Source organism: Epinephelus lanceolatus, chromosome 21 (assembly GCF_041903045.1).
Source record: "Epinephelus lanceolatus isolate andai-2023 chromosome 21, ASM4190304v1, whole genome shotgun sequence".
NCBI classification, from domain to species: Eukaryota; Metazoa; Chordata; class Actinopteri; order Perciformes; family Serranidae; genus Epinephelus; species Epinephelus lanceolatus.
This window is the reverse complement of record NC_135754.1, coordinates 17,527,501-17,546,322: the sequence shown is the minus strand read 5'-3', so window position 1 is coordinate 17,546,322 and position 18,822 is coordinate 17,527,501. Positions and strand designations below refer to the sequence as shown.

At 41.7% G+C, this 18,822-nt stretch overlaps 1 protein-coding gene across 6 annotated transcripts in view; it reads left to right on the top strand.

Annotated features, from left to right (window-relative positions):
* Positions 1–5,769: 5,769 nt before the first annotated feature.
* Positions 5,770–18,822, top strand: part of mpripa (myosin phosphatase Rho interacting protein a) — a 57,695-nt gene continuing 44,642 nt past the window's right edge. For all 6 annotated transcript variants that reach the window (XM_078163462.1, XM_078163460.1, XM_078163461.1 and 3 more), the window contains exons 1-3: positions 5,770–6,598; positions 9,045–9,122; positions 11,446–11,511. In XM_078163462.1, the coding sequence (XP_078019588.1) occupies positions 6,479–6,598; positions 9,045–9,122; positions 11,446–11,511 (264 nt within the window). In that variant the 5' untranslated portion in view covers positions 5,770–6,478. The remainder of the gene's footprint in view (positions 6,599–9,044; positions 9,123–11,445; positions 11,512–18,822) is intronic.

Below are 18,822 nucleotides of genomic sequence, written 5' to 3'. Positions count from 1 at the left end.
TTCGGCATGGACTTTCAAGAATTTGACTTACTTCCACTGTGGAAACGTAACGACATGAAGAAGAGGGCGAATCTCTTCTAAAATCTGCCTAATGCCTGTTGTGACTCGTTGATAATCTGCAGTAGGCTACATGTCAAGTCCTGATGACCCTCCATGTTTATTTCTTTGCATTTTGACACAAATTAGACTTTTTTTGTTTTGCCTCAAACTGGACACACTGTTTTGTTTCCCAGTTAATTCTATAGGCTACTGTGATGAATAATGTTTAAATGTGATACCTCAAAGCAGATATGAACACGAGAACTCAACTTGCTATACTCTTTGCTAATAGATAGCCATTATTATTTTGTATTTCTCAAGTCTCCCCAGAGATTACATTCATATTGGACAATTCACCTGTGTGCAATTTATCTCCATTCACCGTAAATGCAACAGTTAGTGTGGTATTTTTCAAGGCATGCCCAAAAGTGAAGAGTATAAAGAAGGTAATCTTTGATGCCAGAGACCAGAGAAGCTGACCTTTGTGACATTCACCAGACAATCTTTCCGTTACCCATAACCTGAGCTTAACCTCTGGTTAAACTTTAAACGGTGTGCTGCTGTAATGTTTTCACTCAACTCATGGCGGAACCAGAGCAGCAAAATGCTCATATTTCACTGAGAAGTGATTGTGCAAAACACTGGATCTTTATCAATGACAACGTTTTTGAGGGGATTGAATGTTTTTTGAAATGATTTATTCTTAAAATATCTGCACATGGCAGCGACAAGATGGATAAGGTTAGGCAAATTATGGATGCAGCTTGAAGTTAAATTACAAGAATGGATCAACATTTATGGGACAAGGTTGTATTTTTCTGCTTGCCTTCTGAAAATGAAAGAATTCTTGATTTCGGATTTATGGCATTGAAGTCTGAGGTGTTGATGTCCTGTTGTGTAGCTGGTAAAAGTGAGTTTGTCCTAATTAAAAGCCTTTGTAGATCATTATTAGTACCCCTTACCGAACAGTACGTCATTATACCTGATGTATGGTGCAGTGATTGAATACTGAATGCATTTGACCCCTGATGTCGTTGTTACTCCTATATGATATCATATTTTTGTCACTCTTGACTCTCACTTCGTTGTCTCCAAATGTCTGAGCACAAAACTGAAAAGAGTACATGTTTAAGAACTGTACTTTTATGTTGCTACATTATCCCTGAAATGTTTGTTATTGGAAACATTTGATGTTTTTCCCTGTGTTTTATCTTTACACTGCTGTCCCAGCACACCACCTCCAGAGTCCTAAATAAAACCTTGCACTTCTTACAAGTTGAGTGAATTATTGTCTTTATTGACAGGATGAATGAGGTTGTGTATGCAAGGGCGTAGATTTCGTTTCAATATTGGGGGACACTCATATGGTCCTCTGCTAGAAAATGTTGAGCATCAAACACTTAATTTTTGGCATTCTGATGAGTTTTATGCACCAATTTGTGCTTTTTCCTGCATCAATAATGGTGTTACTTTTGTCCAAATTAAGGCTCTCTGCTACTTTTGTGTTTTTATTTGAAGAGCAGACACACGTGTTCTAAACGTTATTGAGGGAGGCGTGTCCCCTGTGTCTCCTCTGAAATCTACACCTATGTGTGCAAATGTGATGAGGTTATTTTGAAGCCATTATTTTCTGCATAATTTAAGGTTTGGTTTGGTACATCTCCAGCAACAAGCTCAAAGTGCAGATCATTAATTTGGAAAAATAGAAATTATGAGACTAATATGAGTCTTCCTATGATGGCAAACATTCTTGATCTGGGGTGCGTTCCGATTGGCATACTTTTGTTTTTTACTTTTAGTATGTTCTGCAGCTGCCCTTAAAGACTATATACGGTTGTATGCAGTATGCACACAATCGGGTCGTACTACTGTCTCATAACATTTCGCCCTGAACTTTGACCCTCTTGCTTTTATATCATTACCTTGGCGAGGTAACGTGACTCACTGAGTAGAGACGGAGATCAACCTGAAGGGCTCTGCTTTGCAATGTCATAGCTGCACAGATTGTAGATTCAAACTAATTTGTGACAGTGAAATTACATCTGCAGTTCTCTGTCGTTGTCATTTTTATAGTTATGTCCTATATGATTATTTTGTTTATTTAAACGTTTTTTTACATGAACTTTTATTTATTTTCTCAACAAATAGAACATCAACATCATAACTCACACAACTGCAAGGGTACTTACACTGGGTAGGAAAAGAAATGGAAATGGAGGGTTTTTGTGTGTCTTAGTGAGATGTGGGTCTGCAGGTTAAACGGGACAGAACAGAAAGAAATATTGGTCGATTCATGTTGCTTCTGGAGTCCGTCTCAAGATTCTTGGAAAAGTAGGTATTTTACGAACAGTAAGAAGAAACACAAACGTTAGAAGCTGCTCCCTCCATGGAGATCATCTCTAGAAATGACTGAAGCCACAGCTCCTCTTTCAGCTGGGCTGTTGCTAAGTCTTTAAGCCGTCATGCATCCAGTTGTTACAGTTTATGTATTGTGTTTCCTTGAACAGTATAATTCAAAAGACTCAGTGCTGGGTCACAGTGAACAGCGTAGCCAATCATTTTTCCCAGGGATTGCATAATTTGTATTTAAACAATTGATATTCCTATTATTACTATTGGACTGGTTACTTGGTCATTGCGACCTCCTACAGCTGTCAATCTGCTGTCAAACAGCTGTTCATCTGTTTACGGCTCAGCTGATGTGACGTATCATCCGCTGCGCAGAGGATTGTGGGTCAGAATAGCCAGTAAAGCATGCTGGCTTGCATACTGCATAATCTGACCGGATGCAGGAAAACATCCTGGTATTTTTGGCATACTGTACTGAACATGAATTGGGACATGTTAAATCTTTTTCTGTGATTAATACATTGTTTGAAATATAATCTTTTCTATGAAATAGCTAAAATTTCAATTACTACCTGACTTTCATGTCTACCTGTCAAAGTCAGGAGACATAAGGGCCAGTGTAAGAGAGGAATTATGTTTATTATACTTATTTTTTTCTTTTTTAAAATCTTTTTTAACCCATATAAACTTTTCATAGTTTCAAACGACTTTCAAAATAAGTTCTTTTCCATTATGAATAGCTTTGAGAAAGTAAGTCTGCTGCTGTTTCCTAGCAACACAACTCCAGTGAAATGGTCTGCTAAATATGAGACATTTGTCCATCAGTAATATGATAGAAGTCTCTCTCTGACCCCAACTATTGCATTCATTTAAATAATTTAAAAATTGTCTGGCCAGAGCAATAATTTTATTTTGGTTTGGGAGATTTTCGTCAACAGCTTCAGGCTGTAAACCTGCATCATGTTTATAAAGGATGTTAGTGGTGGATAATCAAAGTACATCAGTCTCCATGCTCACCTGTATCAGGAGTTCTAAAAGTCTTCCAAGACTCTTCATAACATCTTGCTAAATTTCCATTATTTCAATAGTGTCATGAGATAAACTGCTTATTGTTGTGAAATAAATAGTCATTTGATTTTCTAGTGTGTCTCTTGCTAAGTTTCCAGAAGTCAGGTGGTGTACCAGTACACTGCAGAGCATGACAGCATTTTCCAAACCTCACAGCATTGAGCAACACATATTTTCAGTCATAAAACCAGCCATGTGGTGGGAAAAATATTGCAAAATTCCCTGACTTAACTTCATCTGCTATCTATCACTCATACATTCCTATTTGATTTGGCTCTGAAGTATTTGTACAACATGTTTTCTTTTTTTTTCCTTTTTCCATCTCTAAATGTGACTCAGTCTTGGGAGCAGCCATTGGAAATGTAAGGCCAACAGATGGTGCTCTGGAGCCTGGAATCAAAGCATCTCTTCGGGATTGCTGTCCATGTTTGAAATGACAAGTTGCCAGGGTTTGCTTAAACTTAAACTTATAAACGTATTTGAGCAGTATGTTTGAGACATTGTTTTTCTTTACTTGCATCTATCAAGCTGGCATACAGTAGTAGTAGTATAAAAAATAGCCTTCATCATCAGTCCCTTCCTTTTTAACTCACTACATAAGCCCCAATAACAACACAGATAGGATAATGTACATACATGCTCTGCTTCTGTTATTTAGTATTCACATCATGTCATCAAATCTGTTGAATTTATTGATTCTTTGAAGGTGTAATTTGCATAATGTTACAGAGTTTTGTGTCATGTTATGTACATACATAGCCTTTGAGATTTAAGAGTGATGTAGCGGACTTTGTTAGCCTCATGGATGTATTACTGACCAGGTCTAAAGCGGACAGGCCCTGGGACACAAAGCATCAGCCTCCCTCCCTCTCCATGGCCCATACCTACAAAAGTTCACTTAAATTCACACATACTAACCAAGAAGAGACTCAAAATGACCAAATAAGATGCAAAATTACCTCACAAACCACCAAAATATGTGTAATGACTACAAAACACACAAAACAACAGCAAAAGCAGGCAAAACCACCACAGAGTCTGTGTCTTGCGCCTACGTAGAAGAGGTGGTGCCTTTTTTGTATCTGTGCCCAGAGGCCCATTCTCTCATAATCCGTCCATGGCTAACCTATTCTCATTTGTTTAATAGTAGGTCATGGTGGAATGTTTTGTGTTTTACTTGGTGCATTTTATGGCCTGAGACTTTTGCATGCACACACTTCATTAACGGTCAAATAATCATGTTGGTAACATGTTAATCTTAACCAAGTAGAGCCTCAATTTAGGGACTGTACTTAAGTTATCAGAGGAGGGGGGTGGCTTTATTATCATTAACATTATTAATATTTCATCTTGACTCTCCCCGAAGCTACAATATTTTTCCTTAAGCTTCCTTGAGCGACTGGGCGATAATGCGTGACCTCCTCTTAAAAAATATCAAAAAAATAGAAGTTACAGTCACACCAAATGTATGTATGGAACCAATGCCACGAGTAAACAGCACAGGAGTGAGAGTTATCACTAAAACAAACACCTAATTTCTTCAGCAAAATGCAAATCCTCCTTAAAAATAACGAGGTTTTTGCAATTTTTCAGCTATGATAAATGGTTTGATTTTGGTGATTTTTAAAGAAAACGTGCCCCTCATCCATGCCAGCAGGATTTGGGGTTTAAAGACTATTTAACATAAATAAAATACAACCATTTAAAGTTGTATGTCCCTACCCTAAGTCAAAATAAAATAAAAAAAACACAAGTCCATCCCCAGTGCTTAAAAAAATTTCCTGAGATGCCTCCCTTGTTTTGCACCCCCCTGGCCACCCTCACAAGTAGAGTCCCTTAGCATGTGTCACTTTCATCTGAGGCAACACTTTCTGACAGCTGAACAGTTGAATTTTTCAGTGTTGGAAAAACAGACATAATAATCTTTTCTTTTTTGATTTCTTGTCCTGTTATTGTGGATTTCAAAGATTAGCACACCACTTACAAAAGCAAAAATATCAGCTAAAGAAATAACCTCTACTGCCTGAATAAATGCAGCCTGTCTGTTCAGCTTGGGCTGACAAATATTAGCTCAGACTAACATTAATAACATACATGGAAGTTGGTTTTTGTTATCATGGGCTCTTTAAAGCCCACCTAGCTTGAGTGAAAGTATTGGAGTATTTCCAGGCTTTCTATTGGACAGTTAAAAACATAGCCTACAGTGTGGGCGTGTCGACGTATTTGATTGGTCGAAGCTGCTGTCACTCAGGGTCCACTCTCTCCTAAGCCCCTCCCACCCCCTCCACCGACCGCTTGTGCGGCCCAGGCGAGGATTTTCACGAAAACATCAACCGCAGACTGCGTACCAGTGCCAGCGGGACCCGACGCTATGGATCCAACGGCATGACAGCCGAGTCGATGGCGGTTTCAAAGTTGGATAACGGTGTTCGGTCTTGAAGAGAGACGTTAGAAGCGTGAAACAGATTTAACGGTAATGAATGCGGTATCACTTGTTTGATAGAAAGACAGAGAGAGAGCGAGAGAGAGAGAGGGAGAGAGAGAGAGGGGCCAAAGTGGACTCCCTCCCTCGGTAGAGCCGTTCCGCCCGATGGAGGCTGACGGGACCTTTGCAGTGAGCTCCAGGCCCGTAATGTCACCTGTGAAACGTCGACACCTCGTCGGAGGACGTAATTAAGGAAACCCTCGCGCACACCTGTCTGAAGACTTCATTTGACAACTTCGTAGCGAGCCTGTGTACAGCAACTAAAGTTAGCAGGTCAACGTTAGCTGCGGGAGGCGACCCCCTCGCGCAACATGACTATCATAGATATCACTTAACGAGAGGTTACTCACCGCCTCAGGTAACACGGGACAGGTGAACAACGAGCTGTTTAACGGACTTCTTTCTGCTCATGTTTTAGAAAGTTGCCTCGTTATATTTCACCAGCTGCACGTTGACTCCAACTCACTTGGCTTGGCTCGAGCATACAAGAACTTCTTTTTTTTTTCTCCTCATCAAGTGTCGTCTTCTCCGTCAGCCATGTCACTCAAAGACAATCCGTGTCGCAAGTTTCAAGCCAACATCTTCAACAAAAGTAAATGCCAGAACTGCTTCAAGCCCAGAGAGTCACATCTGCTCAACGACGAAGACTTAAATCAGGTGAACACTTATCTTCAAACATTGGTCATTTCACACTCATGATATTGTCTGAGTAACCTATATTAATGCTACAGTTTGATGTGCACACTTAAAACGGTTTGTCATGTGCCAGTAGACCATGAAGTGCAAAGGTCAGGTTAATTGGACATAATTAGTTTCCAGCCCAAGGGCGCATATTGACCTCAATTCATACAGATATAGGTCTCCACACAGCCCCATGTCTTCCAGCAGAGTAGCCTCCTATCATCTACTTTTGTTGAGTCATTTAGGTTACAGTTATGTCTGTGAAATCTTATTTTAAAATGTCCTTTTGGCTTCTTGCCTTGGTCATTGCTACACTGTTAGAAAGTTCACTCCTATAAGAACTGGAGACAGATATTGCTATGTTTCATTACCATGTTAAAGGTCCAGTATGCAAGTCTGGAGAAACATAGTTGCTCGTAAAGTGTCATTCCCAGGTTGTCAAAAAAACAACATTTTGGGTGGTGGTTCGGTCCGACTGCCAACCCAAAGAGTCTGTATTTGACGCAATTGAGACTCAACTTTCTTCACAAGGTGTACCTCCTGCTGGACTACTATGTTGATATTGGCAGGTTGTGAATGGTGGCATCAGGGCACGCTGAACTCTTTTGGCCTATACCGTGATACTTCCCTTTGGTAAGCTGTTTAACGGCACAGGTTAAGAGCCACCAGTGTCAGGTTGTTTTATATGAATGACACCTCTGTGACTCAGGCGACTAACATCGGGCTGACATTGCGTGTATAAATGTTCCTGTAAGTTCCTCCATCATGACCAATGGTTTCTCCGTTGGGGTGGAAATAGTCTTGAAGTTATTTGTCTTTCTTAGTGGAATTTCTAACCCACTGGCTATCAGCCTTATCCTTTGAGGACTGCACCCAGTTAAAGGTTATCAATAGCAGTCAGAGGTTGAAGACCTGCGACAGGCTGGCTATGATCTTTATTGTTTGAGTCCTACTACAAGAAGATACTGAACCTCATCCTGTCATTTCTTTTGCCGTCCCACCAATTGCCCACCCAAAGCCCCACACAATTGGTGCAGTATAGTTATCTCTGATGTGGGGTAGTAATACGTTGAGGAGGTGCACCTCCAAATGAACTCACGCAAACACACTCAAATGGCTCTGTTTAACCGCTGAACCGTTGAAGGGTGAAAAATGACCTAGATTCATCTCGTCTATTTCTCTCTCCCTTGGGAGGACTTGCCATCCGGGCTCCTGTCGGGTCATGTGAGGAGAGATGGGACATTTTGCGAAACGCTGCTCAGTCTCAGTGTTTCTCCTTTGGGCTTTAGACTAAGGCAAGAAGGAAGCTAGTGTCCCGGTATAAGTGCGATTCCCTCTCGAATCCCATTATCAACAATTAAAGGTGCCATACCTGTGTGTCACTGCTCAGGTTGTCTTTCAAAAGCAAGGATGTTGATGCTCTTGCAACCCTGCACAAACTCTTGACTGTCCGAGGTTAGAGTCAGAACTTCTGATTGAAAATTCCTCTTATGTCATTTTGTTTACAAAGCCACTGAGCTGAGAAATATGCTGTACCTCCTGTAATCAAAGCAAAAGAGGATTTTATGGTGGATTATACTTGGCTTTACATGGGATGAAGTTATGACTGTAATCAAAACCACTGACAGAGGGACACAGAGGTGCCAGGCGGCTGTAAATGTCAGAGCTTTTCGACTTGATTTGTAGAGTATTGCTCCACAGACTTGGGAGTGCTGTTGGATTACGTAACATAGTTAATTTGTTAAGCTCTTTAGGTGTATGTAAGAATCGAGTGTAAACATATTAAGTGAAATTTGTGCTCCCGTTCACACAACCCTGCAGTGGTTATGCAGGGCTTTTTTGGCTCGGCAAACAAGTGCTGACTACTAGTATGGCGAGAATTCAAGTACGCACCAGAACGATTTAAGAAAGACTGCCAGGACGACTTGCATTTCTCAGCGCAAGTTTGAATTGCAAATCTGCAGCCACAAAAGCTCCCAGGCTCTGTCTCTCTCTCTGCTTCTCTCTCCTGCTTCTCATCCACTGTTTTTCTTGCTAACTTCTGCCTCTTGCTGCCCCCCCTCCACCCACCAGTCCACCCACTTAGAGGATCAGAGAGAAAATCATGTGTGTTAGCCTTTCCTTTTTTTCCAGGGCAGCATGGTGCTCTGGAATACAGCCAGCTGGAGAATGTAGCCTGCAGTCAACTCAAGGCAGCTAGTGACTAATACACACCTTCCCGGAGTTTAACTCAAATATGTGTGTGTGTGTCCGTGTAATTCTGTCTCACATTGGGACACAATTTGAAGCCTAAACTAGTGACTAGCCTCTAGTTACAGCTGCAGTGGATTCAAATGTGCACAATTGAACTGTTAATCAATGTGATAATGTGCATGTTTTAATGTTTGTTGCAAAGATTGTAATTGTGTTTTCCCCTGACCAGGCCAAACCTATATATGGAGGATGGTTGCTGCTAGCACCAGAGGGGACTAATTTTGACAATCCGTTACATAGATCACGGGTAAGTGGTTCATTTAGGGGATTTGAAACTGATTATATACAGAAGGAAGCTAAGTTTCGCCTCTTCACCTCTTTATGACTTCCTTTTTAATGAACATTTGGTTTGAGCCTCATGAGAAAAAGGAATTCTTTAAAGGGAACAACTTTATTTGACCCTTTGTCTGTAGCTTCTGCTAATGCTAAGAGAGAGCCAATAGGCGCAATACTTATGATTTCAGTATCTCTGTAAACAGATATCTGCTTATTAAAACAGAATCTGTAGTCAGTGGGACAAAATTTTGGTATCTGAAGTGTTCTGGTTTCAGTTCGTAGCCCGATTAGTATTGACCAAACAGGTTTGAGTGGCAGGTAAACAGTTCTGTGGAGAGACACATTGGCTGAACCTATTGCCTATCGTCCGACGACAGTTTAGCTTTGCTTTGTATTAGTGTTTTTTTTAATTTATTTATCTGCAATCATGTGCAGATACCTGTTTATAGAAATTAGCCAAAATGACAGGCACACGGACAAGAAGTCTTGGCCCAGATATCCGCATGTTACACTGGATCCCCCTAAATATTGGTCGATGCCCCCAAAGGGTTATCGTCATCACAGATACGCGATGGGTTCTGAGATTAATGAGTTTGTGTTAAACGGCTTTGAGTGTGGGTAAAGGTTAATATATTAGGGCAGCTCCAAGGGCCAGGTAAGTTGAAAAAGGCACTCAGCTTCTCTAGTCCTTCCTGTAATTTTGTTATCCACGTTGACACTCATTTGACATCTGACAAACAGGAGGTCTGGTTATTGTGGCTCCTGTAGCTGTTTCATGGACTCAGCAGCTTCCTGTGGGAGGCCTGGCCCTCTATCAGAAGAACCCTCCTTCCCCGGCAATAATGAGCCTGATATTGACTTTATTTCACGAATCCTGCTCCCCCAGCATCATGTAATGGGAGACATGCTCTGTTGCACCGTTTCCGTTATCAGCTCGCAGATTATACCGTGGTGGTGCATCCCAAAGAGGAGTTGGGAGAATGTGGGGGAGGAGAAGGGAAAAGTCCCAGTTCTCACAGCCACACTGATGGCTTCCATATGGAGGTTTTGGGGAAAAGCACCTCTGGATCCTTCAACTCAACTACTGTCAACAGGCTGCTTCAGCTCTGACATAATGACTGATGTGTTCTGCCTATTCTTACAATCAGCTCTTCGACACGGGTGTGTAATTAGTGGCGTGCAGTGCTGAGGTGAGCAGGTTTGGACTGACCAACAAACAAATAACAGATAAAAAAGCGCTGACAGGTTGGGAGGGTCTTGTTTTAGGACCACTTTAGTTTGACAGTTTGTGGGTCAGCAACACTGCAAGCCACATATCTCTCATCTTTTTAACAGATATGATTGCAATGTCCCCTTAACATCACCCGTGGAGCATATCAGCACCCCTATTGAGAGCTTCCGATGCCTTTTAGGTGACAAAGCACCTCTCAATATTTCATGGATTGGGCTCAGTGGGAATCGGAGCCCATGATATTTAACACTGTGACAAAATGGTGCATTAAGATAAGAGGGAGGAAGTAGAGAGCTCATCAAGCCAATGAGCAAGCAGATCAATAAAAGCTGTAATCATATCATTTGCACAAATATTGACAGAATTACCATTCATACTCAGTGAAATGGTTGAGCTTGTATATTCAGAAATACGATATGTTTCATCTTCCTCGGAAGGCTGGGGTTTATTAACATTGTGCAGACATGATACTCCAGATATAAGCTCAATGTTGCGTACATTTATCACCTGTAACGCAGATCTGGGCATGATTAATACTATGTGCAGCTGTGAATGCCATTATATCTGCATTCAGCTGGGGCAGGTGTTCTACTGTTGTGTTTTTTTCCTCATACATTCAATAAGAAAAACAAGCTGGGAAAAAAAAAGAGACGATTGATTTTTGTACCGAACCATGACGATAAAATGATTTCCAGCCAACTTGAAAAGCTTGTGATGTTGTATATTCAGAAAGTGCTCTAAGAACTGTGAGCTCCTGCATGGCAACTGTTTCCCAAAGGCTTGCTTGCCCTTGTGTATCAACTGTTTGTATGTGTGCGCACACTAGTGTAGTGGCCAAGGCTTTATACCCTGAGGTGAATAGTGTACATAAGATTCAAGATTTTAATTGAAACATTTACAGATCCAATAAAAAAGGCTGGCTTTATAACTGAATATCTGTCCAACAGCTAAAACTGTGTAATGCATAATGAAAAACAGCTTTGAAACCACATAAATATGGGTAACTTTTCCCATGTTATCACCAGGATTGTCATGATATATCATCTCTTTTGTTTTTATACAGAAATGGCAAAGGAGGTTCTTCATCCTTTACGAGCATGGCTTACTTCGATATGCTCTGGACGAAATGGTAAGTGAAAGCTTTCATCTTGTTTGCTCTGACTAGAAATTCTAAATGTGATTCTTAAATAAAGGCTGATGTTTGAAAAATGGCCTGATATCAAATACTAGCTCATGGGGTGGTCTATTTGAGCGGGAAAAAAAAGATGGCATGGTAAATTTAGCATGAGGTAATGTCCGTTTACACGGCTGTATTTGGCACATTGGAGCAACATAGTCATGCCTTCTCCCCTCTTACCCTTCTCTTGCTCTTGAGTTTGTTTGTTTTTAACAGTGTTTCCCCCATTAAACGTATGGTTGTGATTCTGCTCCTTTTAACTCACATGAGGATGCAGCAATAAAAATGAGGAATTAATTTACAGCCTTTTAAACACTGGAAGTGTTTGATAGTTTAGACATTCACTGGCGTTTTAGCGTTTGTCAGATGACTATCTGGAAGGTGTGATAGGTTCACTGCCATTTGACCAGGCAGTCGCCTCACTGTTAACACCAGTACTTTGTTTCATCCAAGATTATTCTGTGAATGTGTTAAACACTAAGCTAACTAGCACAGCAGTGTCAAAAGGAATGAAGTGACACCATATGGTGTTGATACTAAAAGTCATGTGCCGAGCTATGGGTGTTTGTTCAAGTGGCTAACACACTTATTGTGCAAGAGCCCCATGGTAACTTCCTGAAACTGGAAAAACCACTCAATGCCAGGAAGACTAATGTCTTCAGTCATCTTTATTGGTGCGAGTAGTTGAATATCTATTAATAAATATGATGCTAATATGTACACTGACTGTCTTTTATCTTTGAGGTTTATGTTTTTGTAGGTCACCGGGTTGGATACCATAGTTTGTCGGTTCTAAATGCACTGCAGCATGTGGGCACGCTGAATATCGATTGACCCAAAGCGGTACTCAACAGTTTTTTTTCTAAACGTGGATGTGCTTTGAAACGAGGCGCAAGCAGAAGTAGTTGAGACAGCACTTGCTTTGTTGCTTTTGACCCTTTCATACTGTATGTGGCATTCTCTGGCAGAGGAGAGGGATGCTGAGGGGGTTTATGTAACAGAAGCAGCAGGAGCGAGGATGCTGTGTGGAGTTTTTTTTTCCTTTACTGTGCCCTTCAGGGTCATTTTATTCCCCCTATAGAAATCTGTTACATGTTGAATGGCGAGGCTTCTTTTTTGCGGAGTGCATCCTAGGGTTTTTAACTGAGGATTTTATTGTACTAAACATGCCAAAAATGCTGTTCTGGCCTCAATGTCGTCTTCATACTGGAGCCAGTAAATTGTATTTGTGAGGCACTGGTGGAGAATGATGACACCAGAAGGAGGACGGATGATGTGTTTACTGGATGAGACAAAGGAAAGAGGCGGATGTCCTCCTTCCATTCATCGTTCTCTCTGGATGTCACTCTTCATCTTTTCATCTGCGCTCTGAATGCAGGATCAAAAGGAGAGAGGGTTAGCAAGGGTCTAGAGCTGGAAATATCAAGTGACACTAAATATAGAAGCTCACTTGTCAACCCAAACACATTAGAATAATTGTTTGGTGTTGAATAAAACAGCTGCACAAACTTGGTTAATTGGCATACATATCTGACATTTGTTTTCTGTGGACAAAGAGGTACGTAGGACGTTGAACATAGGGTAAGGTTAGAACCTGTGAGTAGCAGTACAGGATAAACTTTTCACTTGTATAGACAGTATAGGTAATGATGCTGCTAAAACATTGTTTGAAGCTGTTATAATATTGGAGCAGTTTGAGTTGTGGTAGTTGGTTTAGTAACTGGTGTTGTTTTGCCCTTTTTATTCATTTTATATGTATGCCTATTTAACTGTAAGCATATTACATACAGTAAAACTGTTCAGTGTCAAAATGTTTCAGATTGCTACTCTCAACATTATATTTAAGAAAGACACATTAAGATCAGTTTAAATGCTATATTGTGAATGACATCAGGTCAAATCTAAAGAGCTTTCGCCAGTATAACGTTGCGCCAGACCACATCAGAGCCCCCATCTGAGAGCACTGGTTGGGGCTGTAGATGAGGAGGTGCCCCTCTGTTTTCCTCTTGGCCTAGTTTTATGGCTCTTGTGTCTTGGCTCTAACCAAACCCAGATGGAGTGCGGTCCCAACCTGCAGGATGTGGCACGGCTCTGGGGGAAAGGAATGGGTTAGCAGAGGCCTGGGAGAGATTGCAGTTCTCGGAGCCATCGATTTTGGGGTTGCCCACCTATGGTGAACACCCAACACGACGCACCACTGCCGTCATTTTATGCTAAGAGCAGCTGTGGCTTCGAAGAGCAGTTATGTTCGAGAGACAAGTGGTAAACAGAAGAAAATGTAGCTTCAGTAAGAGTGAGGTGAAGACGAGATGTGCTCTGATTGGAAGGATGGAGAGAGTGAATAGCTGAACATGTTGGCCTGCATAGAACATGTGCTGCCATGCAAGGCTAATGTGTTAGTGCAGTTTTCATAGATCATTTTGCCTCCGAAGAAGAGAGTTGAAATTTGTTGTGACCAAGCTAGTTCTCTGAAATGTAGCATCGTAAATTTTAATAGCTGTAAACATGAAAGTGAGATAACTGCACTCACAAAATTCACTGTCAGTTCAGTCTCCAGTATTTGCTGAATGCACAAGCTAGATTTCCCTAGAGCAACCCAACGCAGTTATTTCAGGGGAGCGTTGCCAAGGCAACATGTTTTGTCCCTTTGTCCAGCAACCGTTGACCATGGCATGTGTAACATGGGACGGAGTTATTCTCTGTTTTGTGGAGAGCTCTGGCTGTCTCTGTCCTGACTGTAGGGATACAGGACAGAATGCTCTGGAAGCGAAGCACGAGTGTGTGGGCTGAGGCTGTCTCTAGGCTCAGTCATATGGTGAGCAAGCCTTTCTACAGTAGCCGTAGAAAAAAACACAGCATCGAAACAAATGTGCAAGGCTGAATTGGATAGAGTTTTAGTTTGTGCTGAGCTGCACATGTTTCTGTGTGTGTGACCGAATGCACCTGGGACCGAGGGTGCTTGACTGCAGAGGCCGTGTCAAGAACAGGTGTTGCAAGGTTTTGAGAAACCCTCAGCTTTAGCCGTCTTGAGTTAAAACTGTTGAGGGTCTTATAATCATTATGAGGTAAGGTAAAGAAAAACGAACAACATGGTCAGAGGCCAGTCAGACATGACAGTGTGAATAAGCTGTTTAAGTTGTTTAAGTGATGTGAGAAACACACATACACACACCAAATCCATTATCACCTTGTGGTGAGGGCAGGTAGGTGGGTGTAGAGAACTCTCCAGTTCCACAAAGCCACTTTAATGACATCAGTGCAAGTTAAAATGATCAACACCCACACTCTAATAACTGCTTTGCAGCACGGTCCTAAATACCCCACACAACATCTAGCTCCCATGATGTTGCATTGACCTAATTGTAACCTTTTCTTACTGACACACACACACACACACACACACACACACACACACACACACACACACCCACCCACCCCTCATCATATGATCTAGGTTGAAATATTTTTCTTTGCAGTGTCTCAATATCTGCTGTGGTCTCTGAGCTCACACTGAATCACAGCCTCAGCTTTTGTACTGAAACTCTTTTATTACTGTTGACGGTGCATTGTTTACAATATTTCCTCGCTTTATTCGAAGGCTGTTGGAAAAGACAGTGCAGTTTGTGTTCTCGTGCTTGTCTGTTATTGTGTTTTAGTCCAGACTGAACAAGCACAGTATACCTGCAAATAAAATGAGGCTACCTATTGAGTTGCACGGCACAAAAGGCCCATTCAGAGATGCTTGAATTGCAATTGCCTTTAGACTGTATTGACTGCAGTTGACTGTCTGCACTGCAGCCATATCCCTTGTTATTCCAAGGAGAACATGATGTTCTCATGACGTTTCAGCTGTTGAAGTCATTCTCATTTCATCTCAGCTCAATTAATTTCCTGTGTTTACTGGAATTGAAATAGTGGACCCCTGCCCCATAGCATGGTCCAAGAGCTGAGAAAGTTTTGACAAACTTCCCTCCATTTCCCACAAATTTGTGCAGTCTTTAAACTTGAGGCAGACCATTCTGTTGCCTCTCTCCTGAATCTTCTGGACATGAGCATATACAACCTCAGCCTGTGTTCGCCCTTAGACCTGCGAGACCTTTTGACATGCTGAAACGTGCACAAACTCCCTCCCGTCTCTAGCCCTGTGAAACATGAAAATCAGGGCTATTTTTAACCAATTTTGAAGAGCCTTTGTCTTGCGTTGGTTCGGGAATGAGGAGAGCTTTCTAGGGAATGGATGAGTGGGCAGGGCCTCTGAGCTGCGTTGTTGCCTTCAGGCACTCTATGCAGGGAATAAGTGGAGGCTGACCACCCCACCCCATCAAATTAGGGATACTTATAGGGGAGCTCCAGTCTTGAGCTCACAGCAAGCCATGGGAAACAGAGTGGAGAGGGAAGTAAAGGCTGCCTGGAGTACACAAGTTTGCGTTACAGTACAACATGGAGAGAGATGGATCATTTAGGATTGAAAGGCAGATTGGGGAGAGAAGCAGATGATTTAAAGGGGAAAAGGGTAAAGAATAAATGTGATGTTGGTCACAGCTCGTGTTGATAAGACAGTGAAAGCCCTCCATATTTGATCATTGTGGGTTGTTTACCAAGTGTGGGTCCTGGGTGAGGCGTGTGTTGGTTTTGTAGAGATATGGTGCGTGAGAGTCTTCTTTAACCCCTGCCCTTCCTTCCCCATGGTTCCAGTAGGAACTGATCTGCTGGAATGTAAACAGTCATGGATTACAGTGGGGTCACTGTTCCCATTGCACAAAGCCACAAAACCATGGGAACAGCCATTCATACAGCTTGTAATCATCAGGGTCTACAACACTGTAACTGCCACTCATCCCCACATCCCAAAGCTGCTGCCCGGTTTACTATATCCGTAAAAGAACATTCCCTTGTTTTTGTTTGTCATTTGTAGAAGTTGGGAATTTTTGTGGGTTCTTGTCACGGTTTTATGCCATTTTGGAATTCCCAATTCCCTATGCAATGCTGATCATGTCACTGACATGTGTGCTGTTGGCCAGAGGAAGCTGACCACAATCGGGGTGCAACACGCAGGGCCTATCCTCTTTAGATGTAGCAACCACTTTGCAGGTATCAGTGCAGTGACAAATATGAGAACCCCCACCAGCTTTCCCACCCACAAAAGCAGCTGTTGTGAAAGAAAATTCTTGGAAATGTTTGGGTCAAACAAACCAAACTTTTTTCTACTCAACTTTGTAATTGCCTGCTGATCTTTTGTCAACGGGTCGGGTTGGGTTGCAGAACTATTTGGTCATATGTGCGGGTGGCAGAGCAGGTGGGGTATTGCATGTTGTGGTTGCCGTTTGGGTGTTAAGAATCAGACTCCTGCAGGACTCTGAACTATATTAGAACACAAAAGGTAAACAGGAAGAGGTGTCAAAACTAAACACACCAAATGTTGCACCCTACCACTGACTACCAGGGTGGCAGTCTTCACTCTAGACCAAATGATTTGGCAGTGATAAGGACTGCAGTGCATAGGAAACTGACTGTGAAATTATGAAAAAAATCCTTAAAAACTCCCCATTGGTGATGCTTTTTAGAGAATTCTCTGTGCAGTGATACACGAAGCCATCTCATGCACACAAAATCCAGTGTGAACAGCTTTCGAGGAAGCACAGTTTTGAAGAATACAGCACAACCCCAATGCTTTCCTGTTTTAAATAGATACTTTTATCAGGAAAACAGGCACACTGTTATGTGGATTGTCATCACAAGTGTCATCCGAAAACCTGTCAGCTTATCAGTTGAAGCCTTGTGACTTAAGACAGGACTGTATTTAGTTTTTCCCTCTACATGTCAAGGCAACTTGGCAATGTCTTGTCTATCCAAACTAAGCGCTATGTTTTTTCAGCCTCACTTGTACCATCAGAGCCAAGCCAAGGAGTCCACCTTACTCTCAGTTTGATCTCATGAGAGATGATTGACCTGACACGGCATGCAACAAACTTGACTGCAGCTTCCAGAAAAAAATCAGGCCAGAAACAATTTGGTAGTCTTAAGCAGAGCAGCTCACATCGATCGCTAATCAAGGGCCTCGCTGTCCTCCAAGTGACCCAGTATGCATGTCCACTTTCCAACTGAGTGCTTTGCTGTCTAAAGAGCAATGAGTTTACCATTACCAAGAGAGTATGATTAAGCTGAATACAATGAAAGGTCCCATGGACGATGGGCTAGGTTGTATTTCACTTGATAAATGAGCGGTCCAGCTCTCTGTTGGCCTTTTGGTCTAACTTTCCAGTGTCTTTTTTGTCTGTGGTCTTTAGTTTTTGCCTTGGCTTAGTCACTACATCAGTCCGGATGTGGCTGAGATAAAGATCTTATCTCCTCCACTGGTTCACTGTTTGAATACTTCAAGTCCTTAAGTCAGACATACAGTAGCCCTGTCTGGCTCAGGACCAAACAGGCCAAGCTCTTAACTCTTTAGTTTGGCCTGCATGTGAGCCACTATTCTATAAAGCACCACTAAGGTCACTTTCATTGTCTTTATTGTAAAAACATGTCATTTAAAGCTTTCATTAGTGTACAAACACACATGGAGAACTGCCCAAAAACAAGACCTCAGCTGATTTGAAACTTAATTGCGGTTTTGTCTTGTTGTAATGTTGTAAACTCTCAAGGATCAAATGTGAAAGACAGGGAGACATGTTCATGTTTTCCAACTGACCTCCCCCTCACCCACTTCCACTCTACATTTATTGTGTGTGTGTGTGTGTGTGTGTGTGTTCCATAGCCAAAATGCCTAATGAGTCTAAAAATAATGGCTTCAAATTACACGTATTAAATTCAAATTACAGTCAATAAAACAGCATTGTTCTCCAGTATGCACACTCAAACACACAGGGAAAAAAATGGGCTAAGCTGGCCCTCTTTGATTGGATGAGCAGAAAGTGCTCCCACTGAAAATGGGACTGACTTCATTGTTCATTGTACTGACCTGGAAATGCATAGGCAAAAAAGTGTATGTCAGACCACATCAATAAGTAGGCTTTTGTCTTCTCTGAACATTTCCATAAGTGAAACTTTCACAACATAACCACTGGCTAAAGGGTTCCACTTACAGTTTGAGCTTCATCTAATGTAGGCTGTAAGCAAGTGGAGACAGTCCTGTGGTCTATTATTATATTGGTGTTCACTGTTGCATGAGCCTGTGGACAGGATCATTTAACACAGGGCACTAGGTCTATCAGCACCTTGAGTAAAATACTACTATATTGCTCATAGCAAGGTATCAGTTTCTAT